The sequence below is a fragment of the Alosa pseudoharengus genome, unplaced genomic scaffold (genome assembly GCF_046254945.1).
Source record: "Alosa pseudoharengus isolate Yale_2024_CS ecotype anadromous, Long Island Sound unplaced genomic scaffold, YU_APseudo_1.1 YU_APseudo_1.1_scf_21, whole genome shotgun sequence".
Classification (NCBI taxonomy): Eukaryota; Metazoa; Chordata; class Actinopteri; order Clupeiformes; family Clupeidae; genus Alosa; species Alosa pseudoharengus.
The window spans coordinates 21,396,334-21,414,488 of record NW_027468674.1 but is presented as its reverse complement, the minus strand read 5'-3'; the positions used below and the strand labels follow the sequence as shown (position 1 = coordinate 21,414,488).

At 40.3% G+C, this 18,155-nt stretch overlaps 1 protein-coding gene and 1 long non-coding RNA gene across 2 annotated transcripts in view; both read left to right on the top strand.

Annotated features, from left to right (window-relative positions):
• The first annotated feature begins 6,908 nt into the window (after positions 1-6,908).
• Positions 6,909-18,155, top strand: part of LOC143138257 (transmembrane protease serine 9-like) — a 33,356-nt gene continuing 22,109 nt past the window's right edge. Inside the window, exons 1-3 of the mRNA XM_076298756.1 lie at positions 6,909-6,963; positions 7,939-8,001; positions 9,081-9,194. Of these exons, the coding sequence (XP_076154871.1) occupies positions 6,909-6,963; positions 7,939-8,001; positions 9,081-9,194 (232 nt within the window). The remainder of the gene's footprint in view (positions 6,964-7,938; positions 8,002-9,080; positions 9,195-18,155) is intronic.
• LOC143137820 (uncharacterized) lies at positions 13,069-14,476 on the top strand. The gene is made up of 2 exons (XR_012990100.1): positions 13,069-13,575; positions 14,344-14,476. It is a non-coding gene; the product is annotated as an uncharacterized LOC143137820 (long non-coding RNA).

The window sequence follows — 18,155 nt, the reverse complement described above, 5'->3', positions numbered from 1 at the left end:
CCGTGCGGCACACCCTTATTCAACATGACTCCTAACTTTGCTTGAAAGATTACAGAAGCTATGTTTAGCGGTAACAATATCCTGGGTAATATAATATCTTAACAGCTAATGTGATTTTTACACAATAAAATCCGCATATAAAAGCCTGGTCACCAGTTGCCAGTTTGTATGGATAGTTATTTTGCCTATAGACTCTGCATAATGAAGAAGCTTTGTATGTCCCCTTTCTTCTTCTTGGGTGGCATAGCTGATCTACAAACCACAAAAAGGGGCAAACATGTACATGCTAAAGGACAAAAAGGGAATATCAAAATGTTTTACTTTGGCCTTTTATGGGGTATGTATTGGCAGACAGCCGTGGTAACTTACCGTTGTCGTTGACACACCCGCTCGCTTGACTGCCAGTGCAAAGTAGCCTGTGCTTTGACACTCTCTGTAAGCGCTTTCAGACATACGTGTAAGACCGGAGGTTCTGCCGATGTTAAACGGTGGGGCCGTATATCTGAACGACATAACCGGTCATATGGAAGTCCGAATTCACCCGGTGTTTATACTACCCCCGACCTAGTATTTCCACCGGACATTATGTAAATGTGCTGTGTCTGAACGAGGAGTAGAACATTCGGTTAAAATCACACCTAGTGAGAGGGCGTGTTGGTGACGTTTCTTTCATGCGTCCATGTGGTTAGATCTGACTTAAATGCCAGTGTTATGATGGAGTGGCATAGTGCTGTCCAGAAAATCTCCAACCTGGAAAGATGCAGACATCACGGAGCTACTGTCCATGAGGGCATACAACATTTTGATAGAACACCTGAAGGGAACGTTAGAGACACGTTAGGCTACAACTGCATGGCAAGGAGAAACGAATTCAGAAGACTGAATCATCATAAGCAGAAGGCGCTGAAAAGGCAGTAGCCTATAGCGACGTCGTTGACGACAATAACAGGAGTATTTAATAAATTGTTAGCCAACACGGTTTTCTGTTCATTGATAGCCTTCATGACCTGCTGAGCTCGCTGATATTTGCTGAGCATATATGCCTAGAGAAAATGAAAACGAAGAAAACCCAACTTTGTTCCAAGCTCCTTACGTAAATGCTACACATGGGGAGAGGATGCTTTTGGAAAAAATAAACCATGAAAAAACGAACAACTTCACTGTTATTAATGTTAGTATTTTGTTTGTTGCTTAAAAACGTTGAATGATCTTGAAGTCTTGAGTTAGCCTACTGAATTGGCTGGTAGCCTACCATAAAGTTTGTGCATGCTCTCTCTCTCCAACGCAAACCAGATTTGGGGTTCTATAGCCTAGCTAATTCTGGTACATAACATTGAAAACAGATAAATGTGTTTATTTGAAGCACACATACAAATACTGTAGGCTAGGTCAATTTCAAGTGCCCACTTACGTGACTAGCCTACTTCAAGTATTAGCCTTTGCACAATAGATTTCTTCTTCTTTAGCCTACATAATGATAGGCTATATTTTGTAAACAAGAAGCAGCTGTGACAGGCAGCGGCCGCATATAATCTGCGTCATGTCTCAGCATCTTGTGAACTCTACAAGCCCCCACCCCTCACTCGACAACCACACGGAGATTCTGTAATGTGCGTGTATGTCGTTCACACATACGTCCGTGTAAGGTCAGTATTAGGTCCGCAGTTTAGCATCATATCTGAATCATCCGAAGGGTAGGACCTCCGTTTGACAAACCTCCTCATATACTCCGGAGGTTATATCTGAAAGCGCTTTGTGCGTGTAGCGTGCGTGTCAGATACCCTTTCCTTTCCCTCTCCCCCTCGGTTTTTCAGCCAATCAAATGACGACGTTTCTTGTACTGTCGTGCTGGCTGTCGGAAATCGGAATGATCAGCAGCACAAATAAGTTCGCTAAAGTATTGGTGGGGACAATTTTGTCATCTTAAAATTTTGATTAGGACTAGTCCTTAGCGTCCCACCCTAAATCTACGCCCATGTGCGCAACCAAGAGGCAGAAAGCACCATAGAACAGCATAGAGCAATGCAGAGTTTTTGTGCTGAAAACTGCACCAATTCGAAATCACGATGGTTAGAGAATGTTAAATATGTTCAATATCCCTAACGGAATGCATGTCTTCGCCAAAAATGACAAAATACGATGTTATATTAATAATCCAAATGAACGTCAAACTTTGAAATATATTCTGAAATGAGATGTTATTATCATTGAGACAACAGGGGTATACAAAAAAAATCCGATTGTAGCTTACAGCAGCCGACTATTTAGGTTAAGTTTATAACGTTGTGGACGGCCACCAAGCGTCTTCTGCCTCAAGGCTGCGCGCGCATCTAGTTTTGTTGGTAAAAACCGTGTAGCCTATATTAGGGCCACATAAGAAGAGTTTGGCTCCAAAACGCTATATTCTCCATTTTAATGCATTTTCATAAATCATTTTTTAAATTAAATTATTATTTTGTTTTCGGATCTGTAATTGTTATTTATTCAATCAAAACAACACAACTGCACTTTTATTTATATTACCTTGAAAACACAATTAAATAACATGAGTTATTAATGTTTACAAAAATGGATTTATAGCGTTTTGGAAAAGAGCTCTTCATATGCTATAGGCTATATCGTTTTTAAGACAGTCTACCCATATCTGGGAAAGTATGTGATCCTGGTAGAAATATATATTCAAAAGCCCAGTTAATCTGTGCATGCCATGACCAACTTTCGATTCTTTGATTTGGGAAAGCAAGTTCATTATTTTGGGCTGCTAATAGAATTTCAGAATTTCAGAAACGAAAATATCCTCGTGTTCGGTAAGGTCTTCTGTTTATTTTGATATATATATTTGCTATGTTTAGATCAAAGTGTTTGTGAGATATACCACCGAGAGTAATGGGTGTGGAGATAGACAAAGCGCTGTGTGCACAATGGAAATATGATTAAATGCCATGTATATCCAACGTTAATTTTCTCACTAATCGTTTATCACAACACCTAGCTGCTAATATCATAAGCTCAGGTTCTGCTCGTTCACGTAATATCTGTGTGATTTATGTGTGATAAGTACTCCGTGAGCAATTCAACAGAGAATAATAGGTGTGAATTTGGACACATAGCCAGGGGTGGCACGGTGGCCAGAGTTTATGTTGTGATGGCAGCGGCCACCCCTGGCCACCTCTTGGTGGCGCCCCTGTCATCACTAGGCTACTAATTTGCGTTATTTACGTTTGATTACATTTTAGATGGTGGTGCTTGTTGATTACCTGTAGTATAGCGTTTTTTTCTTTCTTTCTTTTTCTTTGTCTGTATATTGGGGGGGAGGGGGGGCATTTTGGTCATATTTGAATATTGGGGGTGTGGTATAGTGCAAAACACCCCCTGCCCAGTTAGTGACACTATGCCACCTATGTTATTCAATACAATACGTATGTACGAAGGAGAGAGGGAGAAACCATGCCTGAAGAAGTTAAGTAAAGAAAGTTATAGATCACCTCTGCCTGTGACTGCTTTGATTCTACTACATACACAACAGGGGGGACACGTCTATGGTGTCTATGGTGACGGCCCTGCTGCATTGTACACTGTGTTCCAAATTATTATGCAAATTGTATTTAAGTGCCATAAACATTTATTTTTTTTGTTTTTCAATTAAACTTATGGATGGTATTGTGTCTCAGGGCTCTTTGGATCATTGAAATCAATCTAAGACACCTGTGATAATTAGTTTGCCAGGTGAGCCCAATCAAAGGAAAACTACTTAAGAAGGATGTTCCACATTATTAAGCATGCCACAGGTTTCAAGCAATATGGGAAAGAGAAAGGATCTCTGCTGCTGAAAAGTGTGAAATTGTGCACTACCTTGGACAAGGTATGAAAACATTGGATATTTCCCAAAAACGTATGTGTGATCATCGTACTGTGAAGAAATGTGTCACTGATTCAGAGCACAGGCGGGTTTGTGCAGACAAAGGCATAATAAGGAAGGTTTCTGCCAGACAAATTCATATTAAGAGAACAGTTGCTAAAATGCCATTGCAAAGCAAACAGGTATTTGAAGCCGCTGGTGCTTCTGGAGTCCCACGAAACTCAAGGTGTGGGATCCTCAAGAAGTTTGTGTGCATAAACCTACTATTCGGCCACCCCTAAACAATGCTCACAAGCAGAAACGGTTGCAGTGGGCTCAGGAATACATGAAGACTAATTTTTAAACCGTTTTGTTTACGGATGAGTGCTGTGCAACCCTAGATGGTCCAGATGGATGGAGTAATGGATGGTTGGTGAATGGCCACCATGTCCCAACAAGGCTGAGACGTCAGCAAGGAGGTGGCGAAGTCATGTTTTGGGCCAGAATCATAGGGAGAGAGCTGGTAGGCCCCTTTAGGGTCCCTGATGGTGTGAAAATGACCTCGGCAAAGTATGTAGAGTTTCTGACTGACCAGTTTCTTCCGTGGTACAAAAAGAAGAACCGTGCCTTCCGTAGCAAAATCATCTTTATGCATGACAATGCACCATCTCATGCTGCAAAGAATACCTCTGGGTCATTGGCTGCTATGGGCATAAAATGAGAGAAACTCATAGTGTGGCCCCCATCTTCCCCTGACCTCAACCCTATTGAGAACCTTTGGAGCATCATCAAGCAAAAAATCTATGAGGGTGGGAGGCACATCCAAGCAGCAGCTCTGGGAGGCTATTCTGGCAGCTCTGGGAGGCTATTCTGCAAAGACATTAAAGCAGAAACTCTCCAAGAACTCAAAGCAGTCAAAATGAAAACGCTACATGTTCGTGAGCTCCCATGTTCATGCTCTCAGAGTGTAGCGCTGTAACTACCTGGCTGCAGGGGCGCTGCTATGGGGGGGGGGGGGGGGGGGGGTTAGGACCATTCTAAGGGCCCAGCACTGACAGGGGGCCTACAGATACCACCCCCCCCCCAATAATCGGGGGCCCAGAATTATTGTCTGTCATATGGCCCAAATTATCTAGCAGCACCCCTGCCTGGCCGCTGTAATTGTAGGCCCTTTCACACTGGCAAAATTGCCGCGATTTTATGTAGAATCGCGGAACGACTGTCCCTTTCACATAGACCGAGGCGGAACGGCGGGACAAAGTGTCTCGCCAAATTTACTACCAAGCCCCCTAGACATTTTGCCGAGTTTTTTCGTTCCGGCACCAGTGTGAATGGGTCAAGGCGGAAAGGGGAATCTGGGCGGGCATTTCGATGCTATGTCCAGCCCACCACAGGAGATTGCAAATAAATCTAACTGATCAAAAGCAGCAATAGCATAGACAGCACATTATGTCAATTTATAAATTCACAAAGTCTCCAGTCATTCAATGCCTGCTAGAGTTGACTGTAGCTTGGAATGCAATCAGTTGCCATAATAGGCTATCCTAAAATCCAGCGAAAAAACAAAGCATGAACTCATGAGCGTCTGTCTGCCCTATATGTATATCCTCTTATTGTAATGCTTACAGATATCTAGGCGATATTTGTAACATTTGTTTTGTATTTGGCGATATTTGTAACATTTGTTTTGTATTTGGCGATATTTGTAACATTTGTTTTGTATTTTTTGTTTTGTATTTGTGGCGATATTTGTAACATTTGTTTTGTATGTAGACCTATTGAACGATTTAAACACATTAGGAACCGCAAAGTTGGAGACATGCATAAAGACATTGCTGCAAATTTAATTAGGAATGGCTCTGGAATGGCTAACTGTACAGGGGCATGCTTCACACCTTTGTGTTAGGTAAAGTCTGCTGTTTATTCTGATATATGGTTTGTCATGTGTTGAGGTAAAGTTCGCGAAGTATTCAACCAAGATGAATGGGTAGGGAGACGGGCGCAAAAAATATGATTAAATTAAAGTTACTAAGTTATGATTAAATTAAAGTTTTCTCGCAAACCGTTTACCACAACAACTAAACACTAACATCATTTAAAAGCTGAGAAAAAGCTCTTTCGTGTGATACATGTGATGTCTGTGATAATAGGCTACTTCGCAAGTAGTTCAGCAAATTTGGGTGGGACAGAATACCTACAGAGCAGCAGCTCTGGCCATATCGGCTCACATGATGTAGGCTACTGCTTTAAATGCATTATCGCTTCACTACCCAACACGCGAACAAGAAAGAAAAGAAAAAAGAAACCAATGTGCTTATGTCGCGATTTCCGATATGCCCAGGCCTAGAGAAAAGACAGCTATGGTAACCTAACAATTAGGATTTGCTTTGCCTACACTGCTGTTTGGTTGTCCCAAACTTTGAGACGATCCATACTCGCATTAACTTATTGCTGTAATATTGAATGATTTCATGAATAAATTGTACGCACAGTGCGTACAGGATTACGGCTGGCGGCGCCACTGACCAAGGCCACAGTAGCCTGTGGACCTCTGATTTTCAAAGTGGAATCACGGCGAACGCAAGGGCAACTCTTCTCTTCAATTTCCCTTCCAAATTACTTTTTATTTTCTGAAGACATCTATCGCAAGAATCTAACATTCTAACAGCAACAGCAAAGCAAATGCAAGCTAACCAAAGTGCAGTCTGTATCTGAAGGCCCACGCACGCATAATAAGGCCTACGACTATCACTCTACACACCCCCTGTTGCACGTCACAATTTTTACTATTGCTGATCCTGCCTCCTGGCTCCCCAAAATGCCGCATCATGTGAACAGATCAGCAGGCAGGCAAATTTTCACCTAGCTTTCAGACACAAAAAGACGGCAAAAAGACGTCTCCTCTTCCCGCAAATTTAGCGGGATCTCTGTGTGAAAAGGCCTTGTGATTACTGTGTCACTTGTGAGGTTACATGTTGTCAAAAAAAAGGTGTGGCCAAAAGGAGTGCCACTATATAGATTGATTGAATGAGAGCAGATTACTTCAACTCTATATCATTGGTCTGCATGCATGGAGGCATCAAGGACATGGATCCTTGCTGCGTTTGTTATCGTGAATTTCAAATGTAAGTGTCTCATTTTCATGTCTTTTGAACTTTTGATTTTGGGAATAGATGTTATCGCAGGTTTGAGTGAATGAGTGATCTACTCACACTGATCAGAGAGAGAGAGATGTCTTGCCATAGAGTGTTGGTAAACATCTGGGTGTCTGTAGAAGTTAAGCATCCCCTGGACTGTCATCTGGTATAATGATATATTATACAAAAACATAAAAAACTATAATTGGGGTTGATTTGTGGTAGTTTGCATCACATTTGTCATGTTTCTATAACACGACAAATTACCTTGTAATGTAATGTAATATGTTCTAATCATTTGTCAGATGTGGCACTAATATCAGAGTCAGAATCTGTTTTAATTTCATGTTCACCAGTTCACATTCCGGAATTTGCATAAAGACATAGTAGCATAGAAGAGCATGTTTGGCGAGGTTCCAGCATTTGGTGTCACTTTAGCAAAGACAATGTATAAACAAAAGATTATACACTACAGGTGTATCTCAAAAAATAGAAAAATGTGGAAAAGTCCTTTTCCCTGCCCAGACAGGGAGATAATAATAATTAAGATTAAACAAAACAAAAAAAATGCTTGAAATATTTAACTTTGGGTGTAATGAATCTATATTATGGGAAAGTTTCACTTTTCAACATAAAAGGTGACATTCAATTCAAATCATATCACACAATCAGGCAAAAATCTGTATGGAAGAAGATAGTAATTCAATTTAGATAATCAGAAGTTCATTTAGAGGAAATACTGATTTTTGAAGAAATTTCAGAAACACATAGGACATTGGACAGAACTGTCACTTGCTCAGTAAATGGGTAAATTAAATAGTAAAGCCCACGATAGTGATCCACACACCTGGTCCCAGTCTGTTTCTGAAAGCAAGTTTGCAAAGTCATTAAGTGCTGCAGATTCATTATATATGCAGATGTATACACAGATATGTCATTGTGTTTATTGCATTTTATGTATAGGCTTTTCCTGCACTGAAAATGCCACCATTGCTCCAAATGAAAACATTACTACTCCTTTTCCTGGTAGGTAAAGTATGTGTGTGTTTGTAAATGTATGTGTGTAATGTGAATATGTAACATATATTTGTTAGAATGTGAGTATGTAATTGTCGATGTATTTTGTGTGTAAATGTAAATGTTTACAAATGAGTGACATATTTAGTTCTACCTTTGAACATCTTTTGAAAGTGCTCATACTTCCATAAATTGACACAAACGAGAGTGTGGTTGTTAACCCTTGAACCCGATTGACGGAAAGTGCGTCAAAAAACACACCCTTTCTTCCCTGTTTACATTGCTCCGCGGCTGTTCATCGCAGGGAAATGAAACCTTTATAGCATGACAGAGAAGAAGTGGGGCTTTCCAACGAAATTAAATCAAATAGCATCATATTTACATACTTCTCTGCGTTCACATAGTTCATTAGGACTATTAGGTTCATTAGTTCATTACTTTCGTTTGAATTACTCGCGAACCTGTGATCGCATAGATATGGCAAGCATATCAGATGAAAGAGGAGACACGGCTATCCATTGGTACCATGTATATTGATCCTTCTGGCTTATAAAAACAGACGAAGTGACTGCAAAATATTAACGTCATGTACACAAACCAACGCTGCACACCCATTACTCTCGTTTGAATTACTCGCGGACCCGTGATCGGATAGATATGCCACGCATGTCAGATGAAAGAGGAGACAGAGCTATCATTTGATACCAAGTACATCCTTCTGGGTTCTAAAACAGACGAAGTGACAGCAAAATAATAACTTCATATAGCTGGACTTACCCCACGTTTTTGTCTGTTTTTGTCTGTTTTTGTGGCAAAGCATGTTTATAATCCAACGCTATCGTGTGTTTCTACTACGGCAAAGCATGTTCATAATCCGGTTTTGAGGTCCGAGCAAAGAAACACCTTTTTTGCCTTTACTTTGTTCATGGCAATGCAGGTAGTGAAAATGCCCTAAAAACAGCTTAGGGTTCTAAGGGTTAAAGGATATCCTCATAGCTATGATTCGGCCAGGACTGTTACACGGTTTGAGCACAATTGTATTATTTTTCTCCATCTTATTTACTCATGCTTTATATGTCACTCTATAGTCTACACTACTTCAGATATCACACCAGAAACCACGAGTCCTGGGAAAAGAAGTATCGTTCCTGAGGTGAAATCCACGACAACAGCCACTGCAGGAAAAAGAACTTCTGCAGACAGTAAGTTTCCCCTGATCATTCAGAGCAGCAGCTTCAAGGCAATGCTTTGGAGTTCACAATTTACTTGTTATAATCCTTAATGCTCAAATCAAATGAAAAATGCTGATTTATACTGAGTTATACTATCTGTAACCTTACCTTATATGAAATGATTTCAGAGCCTTGACTCATCACAATTTTTATAGGAAGTAACAGTGAGTATGAAGGACTAACATACAGAATCCATCAAATGTTAGACATCACATTCATCAACAGCAAGGGGCGCGGGAAGGGGGGTGCTGAGGGTGCTGCAGCACCCCCTGCTGGCAGAAGATAGATTTTTAAAAATTATTATATATTTTTTTAAATAATTACTAATTCGCTGTCTGACATTTATATTTTTGTATGTGAAATAATGAGTAGTCAAATAGCAAAAGGGTTATGGATAGGTTCAAATATAGGCTACTAAAAATTAACAGTTATAGAGATCAACGTGAACGTGAGTCAGTTAGCCTATACTGTAAGAACCGTAGCGTGGTTTCATTTATGTGATAGCGATTAAGTGTGTAGGCCTACGGTTGATATAGGCCTACATATTCTTTTTTCGATTTACACATTCAAAAAAAACATGGATAAGCTGAAAGAAACTTTAATTGCATTTTACAGTTTTGCAAAAATAATAAATTAGCTAGTGCAATCATTTCACTATCCTAGTCACTAAGATAGAAATTATTAGGACATGTACTTGCTGTGGAGACGACACACTTTAGGCTATTCAGAAATTATTTGCGAGATCATTGCAGCCTGATTATTAGCCTATATTTAAAGCCTAACATCTCTAGTGTGGTTTTGACAATCAGAAAAGTAATTTTCCTTAGCTATACTGAAATAGGCTAATAATGTCAAGTGCGCTTCTGTGGGGTTAGGGTGGGCGCAGTGGACTCGGAGTGCTGTCGCGGAACATTGGAATTTGTGGCTGCCCATGACTTATCTAAAACTTCTCGCCATCACCCGCACACCACACTAAAATGACGTATTTAGCAGTCAAAATCCTAAACGTCCAGGGGAAGGGGGGGGTTAGAAATCGTCGGACATCCATTATTTTTGTTATTCAGCACCCCTGGTCAAAAATAGGTTCCCGCGCGCCTGATCAACAGGAGAGACTTTCATTATTGTTGGTCAGTGTGAATGCTTGTTATAGTTCTCAGTGTGAATGTTTATATCTGTATAGTTATTGTGGTGTGAACGGCCTTTATGTCATGACACTTTCTTCACCATTGCAGTGCTTCGCCCCAATATAGTCTAAAGTCAATACCTGCATAGGAAATCGCCTTGTCTTAACCCTTTCATGCGCAATGTCCACATCTGTGGATATATCATGTTGATATACTTCAATCCACCTGAGGGCAGTGTTAATAGATCCATTGCAATATATTAACAATATGTATCATCTTATATTTGGAATATTGACTGCTTGATGACATCATCAATTCAATGTGGCTGACAGTAATGGCCATGTGCTGAATGCTCCAGGCATATCTGTAAAAAGTTTCTACTCAAGAAGGAAAAATCAGGTAAAAAATATATTATGGTGTACAAGAGAGTGTGTTGAACTGTGTGTTGAAATGTGTCTAGAAATGAAATTTGATGTAAAATATAGTTTGTAGACCCTAAAAACCAACTGTCCACATATGTGGACGTTGCGCAACAGAGTTAAATGACCAAAAATCTGATTTTGTAACTAGGAAGTTTTTTTTATTTGTATTGTTCAAATATGAATTTAACCACTTTAAAAACATTTGGTAAACATAAATAATGACCTAACTACATGTTATAAATTATGTGAACTGCATATTTATGACAACATTACAGAAATATATAGAGACCAATGAATGGTGTGCATGTGTTGCAAAGAGTAATATATTAAGACATTAGGTGGTGACTAAGTGGTGTACACACACAAACACACACACACAGAGAGAGAGAGAGAGAGAGAGAGAGAGAGAGAGAGAGAGAGAGAGAGAGAGAGAAATGACTTTTCCCCTTTCAAACAGGAACCCAAATCATCTCAGTATAGAATAGTGAAGAATATTCCAGAGGGCAGTGGCATTATGACAGTGATGAGGATTTTGTTCCAGTACCATCTACCACACAGACAGAGCACAGACGAATCATCAGATGAGGCAAGCAGTGAGGATGAAAGAGAATTAGAGAGAGACACAGGCAGACAAGAGGTTGAGATGGTGAATGACAGGAAGAGGTAGAGAGGCAGAAGCAGATGTGGAGGTGAAGGGAGAGGCAGAGTGGATTACAGAGTATGGGCTCGTAGGGACAATCTCTATGAGGGCGATCTCCCAGCCTTTACTGGTATGGTCAATGTGACTGCTGAGGTTGAGGAGCCTTTAGAGCTTTTCTCCAGTCTTTTTCCCTCAGAAGATTCGAGGAGATCAAAAGATTCCTCCATTCTGTTGACAACAACTCACAGTCCAATGCCGACAAGTTCTACAAATTGAGGCCGGTCTTGGACGTGCTAGAGGAGCGGTTTGTTGCAGCAATGAGTCCAGAAGAATTTCAAGCAGTGGATGAACAGATTATCCCTTTCAAGGGCCGGCATTCAAGCAAACAATACACACCAAAAAAACCTTAGCCATGGGGGTTCAAAGTGTGGGTTAGAGCTGGTAGCTTTGGGTACATGTACAGGTTCGAGCTGTACCAGGGTACTGGTGGTGGACGAGGTGATGTGGGTGAGAGTGGGGAATGGCTCCAGAGGTGGTTATTTGTCTTTGTAGTGATTTACACCACAATGACCACAACTGTGGTGTAAATTTGTTTAGCTCAATTGCCCTTCTTCACCAATTGAAATTGTACGGCATTGAGGGAACAGGCACTTGCCGTGCCAACCGTTTGAAGGTCGCCGGGGCCAAACTACTTGATGAAACGGAAATGCAAAACAAAGGAAGAGGAACTACATCTGTGATATCTTCTGCAGATAACATCACCGTCACACGCTGACTGGGTCTTTGATCCAGGCAAAGTAGCCTTTTTACGACAGACTAATTGTAAAATATTTTTTTGCAGCTTAGATCATTTACAACATACTAAAAGTCCTAAGAAATCCTAGTTGAGGAAATATGTTAAATTCTCATCAATCCGAGATGTGTACCAAGAAGGCCAGGCAAATACAAAAGATTTTCAAAAGAAACTTGTGATAAAAACAGTTACTTTTCATATATACTTTTACTATTTGGGTGTATTTCGGGCAAAAATGTTACTTTTCATGGATACTTTCATTGTATAAAGTTCTATTTTGATAGACGTAAAGGGGGAAAATTGTCCCATATGGGGTGTATTGTTGTCTGGCCTTATACAGTACTGGGCCCAGTCCCGGCGTCATGGGGGGGCTTTGGGGGGCCAGGCCCATCCTGGAAGCCATCTGTGCCCGCCCTGGACGAGCTTGGCTGCACTGCCCTACAAAGCCAAAGGGCAGTAACTACATTTTTTGTGAAATTCACTTTTTTACACCAATATAAAATGCCATATCCTCTGATCAATCTATCAAAATCTCATTAATCTACTTAAACATTTCCTGAAGATATAGGGATTTTCATTTTACAGTATCTGCTAAAATACAGTGTGAAAGACAAACAACAATGCTCTTTTTCTCAGTTTGGAATTTTCGTAGATACTGCACTTTGGCTTTGCAGGGCAGTGCACCAACCAACCCCAATCCCATAGATTGATTTTGAACACTTATTAAATATAGGCCTATATTATACGTTTGTCAATCTAGCAAGTAGCAAATAAAACTTGTAAAATCTGTATTATTCTGTAGCTAATCAATCAGAAACATTAAGTAAGCCCATCACCTAAATGGAGATGAGGTTACGTGCACTGTAACAAGATTCCGTGATTTTCACAGCATCACTGCTGTTTTTGGGGAAAATGTGTACTGTATTTGTGAATACAGTATGTTGCTGTGGTTTCGCTATGAATTATGGTCAAAAATGGTCAAACTACAGTAATAAAAATTTGCTGCGAATCATAACACAGTAATAAATCTGACTCCTCCCTCACTTGTCAGCTTTTTGAAAATTTTGAAAAAACATGGCGGAAAATCAGTTGGGGTTTTCTGTTTTCTTTTTGCACATAAATACAAAGTTAAGCTCCCAGATAGCAAGGTGACATTGATATTATGTTGATTTTCCATCCAAATCATCATTTTGAAAAGATATTGAAAAGTCATGGATTTATGGTTTACTGGGAAATTTTGACGTGGTGATTGAAACGTGCACCGCGCGACGACGTTTGAACTGTCCGGCGGGAGATCATTTTTGAGCAACAGTTCAGTCAGTCAGACCAACGGTGTTCAGCACTCTGACAAGTTCGCAGCTCCACCTTAATGGTAAGCAAGCATTTATTTATGTAACGTTAATGTTTCATTGTGAAAGTGTACTACATTAAATTCGGGCATGTGTACAGTCTATGTACGTTGTACTGTCTAACTTACAACTCATCCATGCTTGTTGGATCAACTAAGTAGCAGCTAACGTTAGGCTAGCTATCATAGTTGCGGTGACGGTGGCATTAACGTTAATGTTTTATGTTACGTTAACGTTATGGCAGTCTCATTTATATTAGGCCTACCTTAGTTCTCAGTAAGTTACAGTTTATTATATTCATATCATTTATATAAAACATTCACTAGTAGTGCTAGGCCTAGTATGTTACTGTCACAAATGTTAGGCTGAAGATGATGTGCTGCTGGTTAACGTTAACGTGGAGGTTTAGCTGACTTATGTAACGTTAACTCCCCGTAATCATGTACGGTTTTGTGAGTTTAATAGGCGAACTTTAGCAATATTGATATAAGTTAACTTTAAGTCACATCTGACTATCATTAACCGTTGTTCGGACGAACAGCGCGAATGGCTGTTGCTGCAAGCAAACATCATAAATGAGCTCACCCAGCTGGCTAACGTTAAATATACCTTGCGAAACTGAGTTATGCTAACACCATCTTCAGCCTGGCATTTTGACAGTAAACTCAAAAAACATACAGTATATATATGTATAAATGATTATTCTAAAGTTTCACTTGTAAGTAGCCTTCAGTTTCAGTTGAACATTGTTATCTAACACTATTTATCTTTTCTTCTTCTATTTCTGCTAGGTGCTGCTTCACTCTGCTACTGGTGGTGGATCAGGCTGACTGCAACCGTTGGTCTAACGTTAGGATGCAGCACACGAGAATTTCTAAACGGAAAAAAGTGAATAAATGTACTTGCTTTTCAAACTGATAACAAGTTGTCAATGGTTATTTATGCAAGTTTGTGTAGCCTAAACCATAACTAGGCCTAGCCAAATTTATCCTGGCTGTAGATAAAGCAGGATATGAATTTCCCAAAATTACTGTATATAATATTACAGCACTGGTATTACTACTGTACTTAGTTACAGTATGATCCATAAGTACTGTGATTAAAAATACGGTAGACAATTCAATGCTGTATACATTACAGCACTGGTAGTACTACTGTAGTTTGCATTTACAGTATCAGGCATAGGTACTGTGATTTCATATACAGTAGGTGTACTGTAGAGTGAAATACAGCAACTTGCTGGTTATTTGCTGCCAGCAAGTTGCTGTAAATTTTACGTTAAACTTTTTACAGTGTGGCGCAGTCTACTTCGCTTCTGCACTAACCCCTGTCATCCGATTACAAATATGGCTTATCGGCTCGCAGGTAGGCTATATCTCATATCGTAGTTAGTAGAAGTAGGCCTAGTTTCTGGGTTTGTTTGATAGCGTTAACCTTTATTGTTTTTTCTTCTGACCTAGTCGGAGAAGAGGAAGCTTGTTACCACTCCAGGGCCGAAGTTAGGCTATCCGTAACTTCGGGGCTAACTCCCTAACACTCTATCTGAAAGTGGTTAGCAAATGAACGAGGATTTGGGTTTTATCTGCGGATTTATTTTTGCATTATTTTGAATATGACTAGCTCCAGTCTCAACAGCACGTCTACTTTTTCCACACGCATCTCAGTTCTCAGTTCACACATATCCCCTCTCGCTTTCTCTCTCTCCATCCCTGCGCACGGGGCTCTCTTAAATGAGCTGCACCATTTTACAACAATTGCATCTATATTTTCATATTAGAATGTTTTGTCAAGTGTAAGATTAAACTACCGTGATAAATTTAAGTTCCCGTGCCCCCCCTGGAAAGGTGTAATGCCCGTCCGTGAATTTGTGTCTGCCGCCGGGTCTGACTGGGCCCATTCTCCCGATAACGACGGAGACACGCTCTTACAAGGGTTTTCTACGATTGATCTTACGATCGTTCGTTTGGTTTTTCCGACTGTTTCCCGAACATGCTCGTAGCGTGAACGCGTGTGCACTGCTCTTAAGGCGAGCTGTCCAAGTTAATAGTTATGAAATATCCTTTAATTTGCTGGTGATGTCAGGTGACTGCACGTCACAGCTAGGCCTACCGTTTAAACTTCAGCTCTACACTTTAATTCACATCAATACGAAAATAGAAAATCTTTGACATCCGCATTTAAGCATCCCAAGTAGGCTATATACCAGCCATTACCAAATGGCGGACCGCGGTCCGAGTCCGGACCGTGACGTGATCCTATCCGGACCCAGACCATAATAGCCTAATTTAGATTTTCACGTAAGATTTCAAAGCTGCGCTAAATGTTTCGTTGGTTAGGATAACAGCATTTACTTCAGGAACCATCATTTCGCTTGCTGCTACTCAGCCAGTGAAATCATTGAATTCTGATAAAGTCGAGTCAGTGAGTAGCCTAAAGTAGCCTACTATGGAGAAGAGACTGATAGCCTGAAACGAGCGATAGGAGAGGACAGGAGACGGGATGAGAAACAATCAGATGGATATCTAAGTTAACGATAAGTAAGTTATTTTCAAATCATTGACAGGGTTGGGTAGTAACGGATTACATGTAATCTGGATTACGTAATTAGATTACAAAAATCAAGTACCTATAATCAGCCCAGATTACAATAAAAAAATTGTGTAATCAGATTACAGTTACATTGTTGGGGATTACCTGATTACATTTTATCATGCAAGCAATGCAACTTTTTAATGATAGCCTAGTTATCTTTTAATTCGACAAGCTTCGGGCTTGCTGGTTCGATCCCCGACCAGTAGAAAAAATGTGGGCGGGGGAAGTGGTTGAGCACTGCTCTCCCATGCCCACATCCACGGCTGAAGTGCCCTTGAGTAAGGCACCTAACCCCTTATTGATCCCCGAGCACCGTTGTAGCAGACAGCTCACTGCTCCGGGTTGGTGTGTGCTTCACCTCACTGTGTGCTCATTGTGTGCTTCACCTCACTGTGTGTTCACTGTGCTTCACTAATTCGCGGATTGGGAGACCAAATTTCCCTCACGGGATCAAAAGAGTATCTATACTTACTTACTAACTTATTTACTATTGGGGCAGGTCTTTGGCACACTGCCTGATCTTTTCCTCCTAATCTTAATGTAGCCTCTTGTTTTAGTGTTAACGTTTACTTTGAGAAAGTCACCAGGTCCCCCTGGTTGAAAAACATCCCAAAGGAATACTTTTCTCACCCCCACAATTGAAATGGACATGGTGTCATTCAATCTCAGGCCATGTCCCTGGGTCAAAAAAATCCAGCGAAAGCTAAATTCATTGTCCAGGCATGCCCTTATAAAGGTTAAGCTGAGTTGTGCATGTTTGGAGAATAGTGATCCATGATCACATTCATGACTAAGTGATCAATTTTGGGATGGGGAAAATTTCAACCACCAAAATACCACCCCCAAAGTGGAGAATAGCTATAGAAATGTATTAGTTTTGGGTGTTTTTTAGACAATGGGACCTGGTGACCTCAAAGTAAATGGTAACACTAAAACAAGGGGCTTAAGATTTTTGGAGGAAAAGATCAGTTAATTCACACAGGAATGCTTTACTCAGAGCAAAGAGATTTCTTAGATGTAATGAAATAATAAACAGAAAAATAGAATGAGAATTCTTTCATCAATTCAGTGGTGGTGTCTTTTACTTAAGGGACATATTTATTGAAGTAATCTAAAAGTAATCCAAAAGTAATCAGATTACGTTACATGTTTTTGGTAATCCTGATTACGTTACTGATTACAAACATTGACATGTAATTTGTAGTCAGTAATGGATTACATTTCAAAGTAATCTGACCCAACCCTGATCATTGATTGCTCAAAAAGGAGAAAGCTAGCGAGAACAGAGCTTTAGGCTATATAACGATACGGGGGCAATACCACGCAAAACTGTCACGTCCGTAACGCCAACTAAATATGGATGTGACAGTTTTGCGCAGAATTGCCCTGGATCTCTTCTATATATTCTGAGACAGGCGATTTTAAGCGCCAATTTGAAGCACCTCTACTAGACAAAGCATATATTTTGAGCAAGTATAGGGTAGGCTAGGCCCATTCAACAGTGAACTGAGACCACAGAATATTTTACGATTTAAGAAAGCAATATGATTGATCCACCACAATCTAGTTAAGCACATGCATTCACTGCCCAACAACGTGATATTCCTGGGTTTCCAGGATTTCGGGTCTGTAGTGTATGGAGATACACTAATAAGTAAACGGTGTATTTAATGTTAAAGGTATTTGTTATGTGACCCTTGACCTCAGGTGTTATTGGAGGCTGCCGTTGCATAAAGGTAAGCGCGCCACTCTGGTGCGCTCTCTTGAGAAAAGAGGTTATGAGTTATAGCGTCTGCTGTCGCTATCCATGTTACCTCAGTTAGCAAATAAAGAGGAAGATCCAAAGAACACATATCGTTGTATATTGCAGTCCTTTTGTAGATACACGACAACTTTGGCGACGAGGATGGGATTTTCCTCTTCTTTTTATGTGCAGCGGGTGACTCCCGTCCTGACCGGTAACATTAGCAGCTAGATTTTTAAAAGAGGCTATCTGCTTAAAGCCATGGCA